General features: G+C 39.9%; 1 protein-coding gene across 2 annotated transcripts in view; it reads left to right on the forward strand.

Annotated features, from left to right (window-relative positions):
- The first annotated feature begins 4593 nt into the window (after window positions 1-4593).
- The window catches only part of UHRF2 (ubiquitin like with PHD and ring finger domains 2), an 83083-nt gene continuing 73403 nt past the window's right edge, over window positions 4594-14273 (forward strand). For both annotated transcript variants that reach the window (XR_014135945.1, XM_060609800.3), the window contains exons 1-2: window positions 4594-5184; window positions 11716-11949. Coding sequence is in view for 1 of the 2 variants with exons in the window: in XM_060609800.3 (XP_060465783.1) it covers window positions 5032-5184; window positions 11716-11949 (387 nt within the window). In the remaining variant the exon portion in view is untranslated. The remainder of the gene's footprint in view (window positions 5185-11715; window positions 11950-14273) is intronic.

Below are 14273 nucleotides of genomic sequence, written 5' to 3' on the forward strand. Positions count from 1 at the left end.
TCTGAGGGAAAGTCTCCTAGGGAGAGATGCCTAGCTAATCCCCAACTTCTCTAGTCCTCATTGTTCCAGTTTGAGCTGCATCTGATTATAATAGCTTAATGAATTCTGAGCCAGAACTCAGGCTCTCCAACTGAGCCAATTCAGAACTCCTATGCCACAGAAGCTGTGTAGTCACTATTGCTATTTTAAACCTCTAAAATTTGTTTCACAGAGCAAGTTGTAACTAGCACTGACCCCGTAATCAGAAAGTTGAGCCCTAACTGCCTTCAATGGGGGAATCTCAGCTGAATTGATCCAAAGACCATCAGAAAGGTTCAGCAATAGGAGGACCAATTTTATAGGGCAGGAAGGGTGCCTGGCTGGCTCAGTCTGTAGCCCATGCTATTCTTGATCTCAAGGTTGTGAATTTGAGCCCCACGTTGAGTGTAGAGATTACTTAAAAATAAAATCTTAAGAAAATTTTTTTTGGAAGTCAAGAGAAAACATGTGACTGAAAACATGGATAAATTTTAAGTCTTTGGTGAGAATCCCAGGTCCCCACTTCTATGTGAGCCATCAAAGAACCAGATACACTGCAGGGTAGGATAAGGATTATTCTCTGAACAAAGTGAATGGAGAAGCCTTGACAGAAACAAAAGAGGGGTGGCTGAAGAGTAAAGAACTCTGGCAAAAGAGGAAGAACACAGTGGGTCACATGTCTGTGTCCAAATCACTTTCTCATTCGTTAAAGACAAGGTAGACCGGAATGATCTCTAAAGCAGATGTGCACAGTAAAAATCTGTGATTCTATCAAAAAGAAAGAGCATACCCTTCAAAACATAGCTAATTTAAGTAATAAGCCACAATATGAAGTGTTTTTTAGTCAATGGAAATTCTAGTTCACTTCTCATAACGTGTAGTTCTTTTAGAAATAGCACTAGAGATTATAACAAAATCTTCAATTAAAAGGGTATGGATGGGCCATGGTATAAATCTAGGGCTGTAGAGCTGTTACAATTTGTAGACCCAAAGCAACAAGAGAAAGGAAAGATTATCAGAACATGCAAAAGTGAGTCATGTAGAGTAGGCCACTGTGAGAGGAATAGTGACTTCCCAGGAAGGCAACAGCTAGAGGTGAACTTTCAGAGGGGGAAGCCAGAAGAATAAATATGCTGACCTTATTCTTCCAGTTTACTGTCTGTGCTTCCTCCCTACTGGCTAGATTCAATTGGAAACCTGAGAGCACTGATTCCATTGATGTATTCCTTGCCCTTAGACTCCAGGAGAGCAAGCAGGTAGCTCTGGTGGAACAAAAGGAAGACCACCAACATAGAGATGCTGATGAAAAGATGATAATCCCACCTTCAAAGAGGAAATTGAAATTCATTTTTAATGTATATGAAAGTTCTTGAGTTTGAACAGTAGGTGAGAAAACTGGAGATATTCTGTGGTATGAGGAGTCTAGAATAATTAGTTCAAAAACCAATCTTTTTCTGTTTTGCCTGTTTTGACTTGCAGAAATATTGAGTCATGACTGATGGCATAAATTTTAGTATTTACTCTTTATCCGTGAAAATAATTCCTCTTCTCTTCGATTATTCACATCCAAGTTGTGTCAGCTATACATGTGATAATAAGGTATGTTTATGTCAGAACTGTCTCATATTTTGTTTTTTGTCAGAGAACTTCTATCTTGCTTTTGCAACTTAGGAATTTTCCTAAGCAGGAAAAAGCACTGTAGGGAAAGAGGTAAAACCTTAGTTACAATATGTACTGTGCAATGAAATACAGAAACACATTTTGTTACATACAGAATGTATTGTTACATACAGAATGTATTTTGTTACATACAGAATCACTATTTGCAATTACTTATTTATATCCTAAGTAACTTACTACACACACAAGCTTATGTTTCCAGAAGTAATTAATTTGTTCTCCACATGACAAATATATCTTTTCTGGGTCTCACACCTCTAAGTCCTGTCCTACCAATCCTTTAGGATCTATATTGACTAAATTAACATAAATCCCACACATTCCAAATAGATACCACTCTTGACAGTTGTCTTTTCCCCCCAAGAGTTCTCCTCTACATTAACAAGGATAAATCCCCTCATGGGGGTGAGTACAGAGGTCTTGACTAGTTCCTCTGTCAGAACTTTTCTACTTCCCTTAAAAACTTTGGACTTATTTTTCCAATGGTCAGTTACATATCTCCATCTAGGTCAGTTTAAGAGCATCACCATTTACCCAAGCCAACTCATTTTTCTCCTAGACTAGAAACTTGGGAATTATTCTCAGCATTTCACATTTCCACAACCCTCATATTCACACATTTTACAAGTGTGAATGAACAAGGGTTCATTTTCTAGAATATTCTGGAATCTACCCTTTCTTCTCTTAGCCACTGCCACAAAATTTCACTGAAAATGACACAATTGCTTCTTCACTAAACTTTCTGACTTCATCTCCCTTTCCTTTCCCTGTCCCTTAGTTTTTCCCTAAGACATCCTACAACAAACCTTGTACTGTCTTTCCAGATGCATATTTAATCACATTGGTGGGCTCCCTAAAATTTTAGTTTCTCCATGGGGCCCACAAAACCTACTGCTTTGAATGCTAATCTTCACACTCTGCCCTTCTCTATTTAGTCAACCTTTCTCTGATATGCGATCTCTTCTGACCTGTAAAAATTCATACCCTCAGTCTGTGCTTATGCACTCTCCCCTCTTTGGGCATTCTCTGCTTATCTAAATCCTCTCCATAATAATAGCATGAAAATAATTTATTGTGTGCTACCAATGAATGGGTACTACGTTAAACACTATATATTCATTAAATGTTGTAAGCACTATTTTACACTGAGGAAATTAAATAATTTGTTCAAGATCACATTTGAAGTAAATGTCAACACTAGGATTATAATTCAGATCTATCTCAACCCATGAGTTGAACATTTAAATTCTGTCCCCATTACAATATAACATCTAACTCAGGTCAAGCTGTACCCCATCCTTACACTCTAGTGTAAGTGTAGTCCTCCTTCTCTCATTGCTAATTACTGCTTAAACTGACAGCAAACTATTTTATACTAAATGATTCTTTAGTATTTTCATTTTTCTAAATCTTACCTAAACTAGGTTGTAAATTCTCTGTACACAGAGAATTAAAGAAACTCTTAACATGCCTCCACAAGGGTATAGCATATTCTTTTTAAAAAAAAAAAACTTAATGTTTATTTTTGAGAGTATGAGTGTGAGCCGGGGAAGGGCAGAGAGGGAGTGGGACACAGAATCTGAAGCAGGCTCCAGGCTCTAAGCTGTCAGCACAGAGCCTGACACCTGCCCAAATCCTACAAACCATGGGATCATGACTTGAGCCACGCAGGTGCCCCTAGCGTATTCTTTTCATAGCAAATAGCTATCCCTTATTGAGGCAGGTTAGAAGTGTGCTTTACATATCTCCATCATCTCATTTACACATATAATGAATATTCAATATTTGCTTTACTTAAATCAGGAGCAGACAAGATGAATTATGTTTAGAGGATATAAGTGAATGTAAAATTTTCAGCAAGAGCAGACACCCAAAATATGTGTATGTATTCCATTTTTTCTGTCTCTTCCATGTTGGGTCATCCTTTTTTAATGTTACTCTGGACTTCTCTGTACTTGTAATTATTTGAACTGGTTTTTACAAAAATGCTGCTCTGCCTTTATGGTAATAATTAGCATCAGACTGAATATTCAAGTTACGGATTTTGGCAAATATAAAGTCCAAATCTTGTTATATATATATATATATATATATATATATATATATATATATATATAATTTTATACCTATATCTCTAAAGTATTTCTACTTTCATATGTTAAGCAATGCTGCGATAGGCCTATTTCTGAGAATTTACTCCTGGTAGGATCTTGGGAGTTTTTTCCTCTGAGGGGTGTAGTTCCGCATCCTTTGTTAAGTGTTTTCCATGACCCCTCCATCCCTTAGGTCAAAAGCGCACCAGTAAGGAAGGTCCACAAACAACGTCCTGGAGAGCGGCCCACCGGGCGACCCACAGAGGTCTAGGTGTGACCTCATTGGATCGGAGAGATAGCAGCTGGACCAGCGGCCTGCGGAACTGAAGCCGCCACCTCTGTCCAGCTGTGGAAAACCGCAGGAAGCAGGTTTCCACGCGAAGGCAGCATTCGGGCCCGGCGGGAAGTTAGCGAAGCAGGATCCTGGGTCCTTTCCTGGGCAGCGGGCCCCGCCAGGCCCCATTGGCGGGCAGTGTCCCGCCGAGCGCGGTGGGACAGGCTCACTTCCTTGGGTGCTTTCTCAGAAATCTAGGCCGTGCCCACCCGCACCCCCATTTTCATGATCATACAAGTGGACGCCAGAGTTTATTTTGGACATGTTTTTGAGATCACATAAGCTGTATCCACTAGACCTGAGGAGTTGCTCAGTCCCAAAACCGGTACTAAGCCGGGAACCCCTGTGGTAGGCTTTGTAACGGCCCGAAACCCAAAGGCTAGAGGGCGTGTTCAGGGCCCAGGTGCAGGCCTAGAGACATGTAACTGCTCTCGGCAGCCCCGCCCCTCAACCCGCCCTCCCCGCACCCTCCCATCTTAGTTCTCTCTGGTCTGTAGCTTCTTCCCTCGCTGCTTCCTCTTTAAGGCGGAACCGGCCGTCGATCTCGCGAGATCCGGGTTGGCGCCGTGACCTCCATGTGGGAGCTAGAGCTCTCTATAAGTAAACACTCCGCGCGGCGCAGACAAGGCTTCTTCCTATTTGTGAGGCGGCGGTTGCGGTAGTGGCGTACCCTGCGACTGGTTCCGGTTTCCTTTCCTTCTTGGCTCCGCTGGGCGGGCGTGAGGTCTAGCAGTCGCCGCCGCCAGTGGGGCCCAGCGTCTGGTCGGTTTCCTCCGTTTGTGCGCGCGCTCGCCCGCCACCCGCAGAGAGCCGGAGCCTCTGGGGAAGTCGCACGGGCCGGGCGGGGCGCGGCGTCCGAAGAGGGGGGGAGACAAAGCCCGGCCAGCCCCCTTTCCCGGAGCCAAGATGTGGATCCAGGTTCGCACCATCGACGGCTCCCAGACGCGCACCATTGAGGACGTGTCTCGCAAAGCCACAATTGAGGAGCTGCGCGAACGGGTGTGGGCGCTCTTCGACGTGCGGCCCGAGTGCCAGCGCCTGTTCTACCGGGGCAAGCAGGTGAGGCGTGCCCACCGCACCCTCTCGGGAAGCCCGGGCTTCCAGGGCGCCTCCAAAACGCGTGGGCTCGGCGGGCCGGAGGGCTTGGTGCGCAGCGCGTGTAGAGAGCACCTGGCTCCTCCTGGGATGGGCAGCTCGCGAGGCTCATAGCGCAGGCCCAGGGCCCGCCGAGGGGGTGCAGCGGGTCCCTACCAGCTCGTTGTGGAAGTGCGCCTAGAGGGGTGAGAGGAGGGGACGCCCAGAGCGCGGAGACCTCACCCCTCTTTCTCAGCTGGGCAACAGCAGCTCGCAGCAGAGCCCGCTAGAGCGTCTGGGTTCCCTCGCTTCCCGCGCTCAGTGGGGTCCGGCGCCCCTGGAGGCGGGGAGGGCAGCTGGCTCTGGCGGCCATGCCACGGTGCGGGTGGGGAGGGCTGACCCGGCTAACGGCTCGCAGTGCTTCCGCGGCTCGCAGATAGGAGACGGGAAACTTAAAAATCGCTTCCTCTTTGGCACAAGATCTCTAGTTCTGCCTGCTCGCTGTGAAGGGTTTTGAACACACTGAAGATTCGAAGGTTTTCCAAAACTTCTGGCTCCCCTCCTTCACCTTCTCTTCTAAAGTTGAAATCTGTCTTCAAGATTGGAGACTTGGGCTGAAGGAGCGAGCTCTTGATGTAATTCGGAATCGGGTTTAAGCTGCCAGGTATAGGCAAGGGGGATTATTTTCACAGTGGAAAAGAGTACGAAAGGCTGTTTTATTCTTCCTGTTCTCACTTTCTAATGTCCCCCTCACCCAACCTTTTAACACTGCAACTGGACCATAACCAGCGGTACGTACAAGGCTGAAAGTGGTATTGGCAGTGAGTGAGGGTGTTTGTGGGTGTCTCTAGTAGTTACATGCATGGTATGGCCTTGCCCTGACATATTGAATATTTTACCTATACCAGAAGTCTCTCATGGTCTATACCTAGAGGCAGGTCTCTATTTTGTCTTTGCCTTATTATCATTTTTTAATTCACTAAAAAAGGTGGCATTCTCCAGTTGGGTAGACCACAGTTTGGCTCCAGTTCTGTGGTTTGGAATAAATGTAGCTTGTTGATTTGGTGGAAGTAACGTTTTTTTTGTTTTGTTTTTTTAATTTTTTAATTTTTTTTTATTTTTGAGAGAGACAGAGACAGAATGCAAGTGGGTTGGGGCAGAGAGAGAGGGAGGCACAGACTCCGAAGCAGGCTCCAGATTCTGAGCTGTCAGCACAGAGCCTGACACGGGGCTCGAACTCTGGAGCTGTGAGATCAGGACCTGAGCTGAAGTCGGCCACCCAACCTACTAGCCACCCAGGCACCCCAACGTTTTCCTATAGCCACAAAGGATTTGAAAGGAATATTTTTCTTCTCTTCATAGGTTTAGCTTCAAAAACTACCCAGAAATTTCAGAGTAACAAGATTATACTCAGAGAAAGAGCCAAGGTTATTTTAATTTGTTTTTATTTTTAATTTATTTTAATTTTTTTTTTAATGTCTACTTATTATTGAAAGAGCATGAGCAGGGGAGGAGGGGCAGAGAGGGGGAAGCACAGAATCTGAAGCAGGCTCCAGGCCCTGAGCTGTCAGCACACAGCCGGATGAGGGCTCGAACTCACAAACCGCGAGATGGTGACCTGTGCCACCCAGGCGCCCCTATTTTGTTTCCAAATAAGTGGTAGCATCTTTATATGTGTTTGCAGCTCTTTTACGTCGATCATTTACTGTTTGGCTTGTAAAACACATGTTCAATTTTTAGTTGTAAATCTTGCTTTTGAAATCGTGTATGTTAAACCCCATGTAGCTTTATATTGCTGTACCTCCAGTGATCCCTTTTTTATCTTTTGGTCAAAGATGAAAATTAGGTTATCAAGTCTTCTGAGTTTTATTTTCTAGCTAGGGATAATAGTACATGAATTCTGGGATACTTAGGTGACTTCAGCACGAGAGAGAAATGAAGCATGAGAATATATTCCTGGGCAACACGCCTAAAGTCTAATTATCAAATATGCAAAAAGAGAACCTGCACATGGCTGTCTTGAGGAAAAAGTAGAAATAGAGTTACATTTAGGTCAACAAAGTAGACTTCCAGTAAACCAGGAAGTCAGTTCCAGGTTTAGGGAAAAACTGTTCAGGGTAATTATCCTTTTGTACTTCTTCCCCCAGGACTCTTAACTCACTACTTTGATTTCTTCAGCTCAGTGATAAACCAGTAGGGATGAGGAATGGACCTTCGGTGCCCCATTGAGTTGAAGACAGAAGGATGACACTGCTCTGTTTTGTTTACTTCTTTGTGAGCTAAGTAGCCATGGCAGTGATTATTATCTCTTTGGAGTTCACAGTGCGTGGAGAGAGTAGTATGTCTATAGCAGACAACTACTGGATTAGCATCACAGGGCTTTCTCTCACTTGTAAACTGCCTTTGTGCTTATCAGAAAAAGGCACCCCTTACTACATAGTGAGAAAAAAAGTCATAGATAAATTTATGGTGTCTGTGATGTAAGTGGTACCCTTTCTCCCTTATTCCCCACCCCTTTTTGTTAGGACTGTTACTTATAGTCTTTGGTATATATCACTTGTGGATATTTATTATAGATGCTCAGCTCACCCCAGAATTGCAAGTGGTTGAATATAACAAGACCGCATGGGAGATTCTCATGACCACCAGAGTTGAAAAATAGTCGGTCTCCTAATTTCTTACTCTTCAAAGTATGGTCCCTGAATCAGCAGGACCTGCAGCCTTAGCTTCACCTGGGAGCCTCACGCTACACCTATCGAAGTAGAATCCATATTTTTAATAAGATCCCCAGGTGATCTCTATGCAAATTAAATTTGAGAAGCAGAGTAATTGATTCCACTTTTGTGGGTCAAAATAGCAGTTCTGGGCTGTGAGTTCTGGTTAGAGTAGGGTAACCTCACTTGGACATTATTCTGGGAGTTTGAGTGTGCATCCTGGGGATTGGATCTTTAGGGAAGAGTTAGGTTGATGGATCTCTAAATATTTTGAAAATCCGGAGCTTTCCTACTTTTAAAGGAATTTCTTCCCTCCTCTTTTTTTCATTTGTATCACTGTAGATGGGACATGAACCAAAGCTGAAGAAAAACAGAGTAGTTGCTTTTGCCCCTAGATTCTGTTTTCACATGGATTACAAAGTAAAAGTTTTTGCCTATTTAAAGGGGAAAGAGAATGTGTATGTCATATTTATATTATATATGTGATGGGAAAGATACATAAAAGTTGTCAACCTCATGCCCTTTACCTGCATTCTTTATCAGTAACCCCTTTGGAATGAATTCTCCTCCCCTGACTTCTCAGCAATTGTCAGTTGGTGTTTGCTTCCTAGTTTTCCCTTGCATCACTTTTCTAGTTCTTGCTGTTACCTGGAATTTCTGACTTCAACCCAATACAAATTGAAGACTGCAGTCTAGCAAAAAAAACCAAAAAACAATAATAAAAAAATTCTAGGGCCATTCCTGCCTTTCTAGTATTCTAAGACTGTGCCCCTGTCTTCTAGGATGGCAGTCGGAAATGTTTTCAGCTATGAGACATTGATGGACTATAGTTACATGCCTGAAACGCATAGGTGTTTATAATTTCTAAGTGACTCAATCTCTTTCTTACAGTATAATATAAATGACAGTAATTCCAGTCTGCACTTTCATTAATTTGGGGGCACTTCACTACTTTTCAAGTAACATTCATTCCAACATTATTCACAATAGCCTAGCTGTGTGGAAGTTACTATGCAATGGCTGATAATCACTTTTTTTTGAAAACTGAATACCTATGAATTAGGGAAGGAGTAGATAATCTGGGTAAAAGTGACTCTCCTAGCAAGCATGAATAATTGAAGGAAAAGTTACATGTTAATGTAAACCTAACTTCTATTATAGGGCCTCATGCCTTGATATGCTTCGTGTTTTACTACACACATTGCTTTTCCTTTCAAACGAAATCCCATTTGAAGCAGCTTATGTTATTTGGACCAATCACTTGGTAGAAACTAGTCAGAGGTATTGAATATGAGAATGTCCCCACTATCGCTCTGACTCTTGTGCCTCAGATTTCAATGGAAAAATGTTTATGGAAGCACTTTGGATTTCCAGTTATTTTACTGCCTTCACAGCTCTCTTCATTTTAGGAAATGTCCTTCCAGTTAATTTATATGTACTGTACTGTTTTGGTTTGGTTTGCATGCCCTATAAATGTTAACAGAGTTTTTATTTTCTGCTTTGAACACTGTCATAATGTGCAATAGTTGTATGTTTGATCAAATTGTACTTTTTTAACTATTCCAGAACTAGTATGTTCTCACCTTTTTTGGGGGAAAGGAGTATTGGAGAATGTCAAATGAAGGTGTGAATGTTTCAAATGAAAAAGGTGTTCTTTTTGCTCCTTGAGTTTGTTTTCTCCAGGAATTCAGGATTAGAGGAAGTTGTTGTTTGCTAATATTGCTTACCTTATTTATTTTTTATTTTTTTATTTTTTCAGTATATGAAATTTATTGTCAAATTGGTTTCCATACAACACCCAGTGCTCATCCCAAAAGGTGCCCTCCTCAATACCCATCACCCACCCTCCCCTCCCTCCCACCCCCCATCAACCCTCAGTTTGTTCTCAGTTTTTAACAGTCTCTTATGCTTTGGCTCTCTCCCACTCTAACTTCTTTTTTTTTTTTCCTTCCCCTCCCCCATGGGTTTCTGTTAAGTGTCTCAGGATCCACATAAGAGTGAACACATATAGTATCTGTCTTTCTCAGTATGGCTTATTTCACTTAGCATAACACTCACCAGTTCCTTCCACGTTGCTACAAAAGGCCATATTTCATTCTTTCTCATTGCCACATAGTACTCCTTTGTGTATATAAACCACAATTTCTTTATCCATTCATCAGTTGATGGACATTTAGGCTCTTTCCATAATTTGGCTATTGTTGAGAGTGCTGCTATAAACATTGGGGTACAAGTGCCCCTATGCATCAGTACTCCTTTGCTTACCTTATTTAAAAACAAAACAGTCTCTAATCCCTATAGGGATTTATCTGCTTATTGACCTGAGAGACTCCTTAGGCTTATTTGGAATAAGTATGTTAACTAACCTGTGAGATGGTGTCTAATTCCCCCCTGGGAAATTTGTGAATTTTTTGATCCCATATTGTAGTTAAAACTGTAACACCTGTAATGTGCAGGATTGTGCTAGATGTGTTTTGGGACCACTTGAATTAAAATTACTCATCTAGTACATTTAGTAAGTCTATCAATATTTATGGATAAACTTTCATTCTTTGGTGGATTTTGGAAATATGGCCTTATTGTGTTAGGGAGTTGAGGATTGGTGACAGGAATGATATACAAAGAGGGGGAAATGAATAGTGATTAAATTAGTAATGTTTCTGGGGAAATGATAGTTTTGATATTTATGGAGTTTGGTTTTATTATTGTATCATGGTGAAATAGCCAACTGACTTTATAAAGAAACAAAATGGAGACTTTTAGTTTTCGAGGGTTTCTATAACAAAGTACCAAAACTTACATGGCTTAAAACGATAGAAATTTATTGTCTTCTATTTCCAGAGGCTATGAGTCTGAAATCAAAATATCATCAGGGTCATGTTTCCTGGTTCTAATAGAGAATCCTTGTTTCCTTCAGCTTCTAGTGTTTGCCAGCAATCCATTGTTAAGTTCCTTGGCTTGTAGGTGCATTGCTCCAGTCAGGTGGCTGCCTCCACATCTTCCTTCTGTGTTTGTTTCTGTGTTCCAAATTTAAACTTTTTATGAGGATGTCAATTACAGTGGTTTAGAGCCCACTCATATGACCTAATTTTAATTGATTACTTCTGTAAAGATCCTGTTTCCAAATAAAGTCACATACTGAGATATTTGGGATTAGGACTTCCGCAAATTGGGGAGGTGGGCAAGGTCTCTACCAAAATATGGGTAAGTTGCAAGATAATTTATTCACTATTCATCCTGGAAGACTTTTCATGATACAACTTGACAACCTTTACAAATAGAATTAGAGAACTTTAGGCAAGTGGAATACCATGAACAATAATTGTAATTATTCTTCAATTTTTTTTTGATTTAAAAAAAAATTACTGTGCTTCAGAAACATAAAATTTTTAACTTAATGTCTTTATGAACACAAGATCATAAAACCTCTTACTTTCAAAATTCACCTTCCTTTCTTACAGTGGATTCAGATACTGTTAATTAAAATAAATAAGACCTGGTGAGAAATCTAGAGTTTTTCTGCCTGGGTGTTGAAGTCACAGAAGCAATGGTACATTCTTGGTTTCAGTGGCTATCCGTCTTCCTGATAGGTAATACAGAATGATTCTTAAGAATTTATTGAGGTCCTGAGAAGATGCTGACATCTGAGGCCATAAAGTAGTAGGAATGGTTTTAAGTTCACTAAATTGCATTGCTATGAATTTTGTTTTAATAATTTGGCTAGGACAGTTGAGTAACTAAAGATGTAGAAAGATCAAATTTTTAGAGAAGCATTTTAATCTTTTTTATTCTTTTTTTCTAGTTGGAAAATGGATATACTTTATTTGACTATGATGTTGGACTGAATGACATAATTCAGCTACTAGTTCGCCCAGACCCTGATCTTCCTAGCACATCTAAACAGACTGATGTACAGGCCAAACCCTGTTCTAATAGCCCACCTAAAGTAAAGAAAACCCCAAGGGTGGGACTTTCTGGTCAGCCGTCTACATCAACTTGTGATTTTCTTATTGATCCTGGCATTGGGCTATATAAGGTATGTTGTCTTCTTTAGACTTCATAGTTGTGAGAATACAGATGTCTGTTCTCTTTAGAATGTTTCAAATGGCAATCAATCTTCACTTATTTGCAAGTAAAGACTGAGCTGTTGATACTTTAACTTTTAAAAGTAGTCTTTAAAAATTGTGAAGTATATAGATAAATGTATATAAAATGTATAAGTACAGTTTAAAGAATATAAAACAAAAACCTATGTAATTGCAGTGAGGTTAAGTAGAATAATGCCAGTTCCTTTTTAAAGCCTTTTGTGTGCCTCTCCCAGAACATATCTCCCTCTTATCTGAAGAGGTAAACTATCATGATCATTTTGTTTTGTTTTTCTTTAGTGTTACTACTTATGTTACCTCTAAAAAAATGATTTGCTTTGCCTATATTTGAAGTCTATCTAATGGAATTCTACTTTTTCACAGCTTTGATTCTCATGCATATAGTTGTATTTTACTTTTCATGATTACATTATTCTATTAACATGCTACAGTATATTTAATCCATGATTAATAGATACATTTGGACTTTTCCCAGTTTCAGCTATTTTGAACCTTTGTGTATCTAGGTGCACATGTTCTAGAATTTCATTAGGAATTTTTGTCTAGAAATAGTGCTCGTTCACTCACAGGATGCTGCATAACTGCTGTCTACTGTGTTCCATTGGTCTGCTTGTGTATTTCTGTGCTTATACTATTCTAAGTACTAGTAGCCTAGTAGACTGTTACCTCCCTACCCCCAATCTCCCAGATCTATTCCTAGTCAAGGGTGTCTTGCTTAACACTTGGATGTAAGAATTTTAAAATTAGTTTGCCAAAACTCTGCAGATAAATAATATGGGATTTTGATGGGAACTGAATCTATAGAGTAACTTGGAGAATTGACCTTCATTCTTGAACATAATGTCTCCATCAACTTCGATCTTTACCTCATTATCAGTTTTCTCTATATATCTTATTCTAGTAGCTGCATTTTTAAATGCTATTATAAATGGTTATCTTTTAAAATTGTGATTTGTTTGCATACATATGGAAGTGCAATTGATAATATTTATTGACCCTTGTATCTACCAACTTTTTCAAATTCTAATAAATTTTGTAGAAATAATTGACAGTTTCCTTCATCCTTTTCTATCCTTAAAACTATTTTTCTTCATTCATACTGGTTGGGACAAATTGGGACCTAGACTCAATTTTTTAGAGCATTTTTAAGGCGAAAATTTAAAAAATTGGTAGCTGAAATAAATTATTTAAGAAAATGCAAATAGAGATAATTTTTGATCTAAGGAGAAATGCAGAAAGTCCATATGTATATAGAATCAAGAAAACCCACCAAGACCTATATCTCCAAAGTACCTGGTCTAGATGGCTACACTGATAAATTACCTTAAACCTCTATTGTATTATCTAAATTGACCCACATCTTAAAAAAAAGGAAAGCTTCCAGTTGCTTTTTAAATTTAATATAATGCTGATTCTAAAACATGACAAAAAGGACACCAGTATCACTAAGTTATTGATGTAAAACCTAAGTTATATTTAGCAAATAAAACTATGATTATATGTTAAAAGAACATAATACCTTGACCAAGTATGGTTTGTCAAGAAGTGGGGTAGTTCATTATTTGGATTTTTTTTTTAAATAGAAGTTTCAAGTTATATAGCTTTATAGTTTGCCACCTAAAATTCAGGTGTACAGCTTTATAATTTGATAACACTACGAGGTGATCACCACGAGTCTAGTTACCTTCTGTTACCACACAGTTGACTCCCTTCACCCATTTCACCCAACCCCCAATATAGTAATATAATTCATCATATTAATAAATAAGTGATCTAATCTTAAAAGGGGGGGTCCATTTCTAAATTTTAAAAAATCCTTGGTAAGTGAAACAAGGGGAGTGGATGAATATTTTAAACCATACTTCATATAATAGTGGGGAAAAGCCAAAAGCCTTCCCATTAAAGACAGGAGCCACAGAAGTCAGTTAATGCTGTTACTTAACGTCTTTCTAGATGATGCAGATAGGCAGGAGAACAACAAAGTGTAAATATTGGAGAAGGCAAAGTTATTTATGGATATATGGAAAGACTAAGATAAACCTATTAGAAGGATGTGAACAGTCAGTAAGGTGGCTCTTTAAATACCAATAGCTTTCCTTGTTACCATCATTTAGTAAAAGAAAAAAAACTTACAATAAGAAAATGTAAAGTCTGGGAATAAATTAACATGATATGAGCAAGACATATCAATTAAAACTTTTATGGGGGTGCCTGGGTGGCTCAGTCGGTTAAGCATCCAACTTCAGCTCAGGTC

The sequence above is a fragment of the Panthera onca genome, chromosome D4, assembly GCF_046562875.1.
Source record: "Panthera onca isolate mPanOnc1 chromosome D4, mPanOnc1 haplotype 2, whole genome shotgun sequence".
NCBI lineage: Eukaryota > Metazoa > Chordata > Mammalia > Carnivora > Felidae > Panthera > Panthera onca.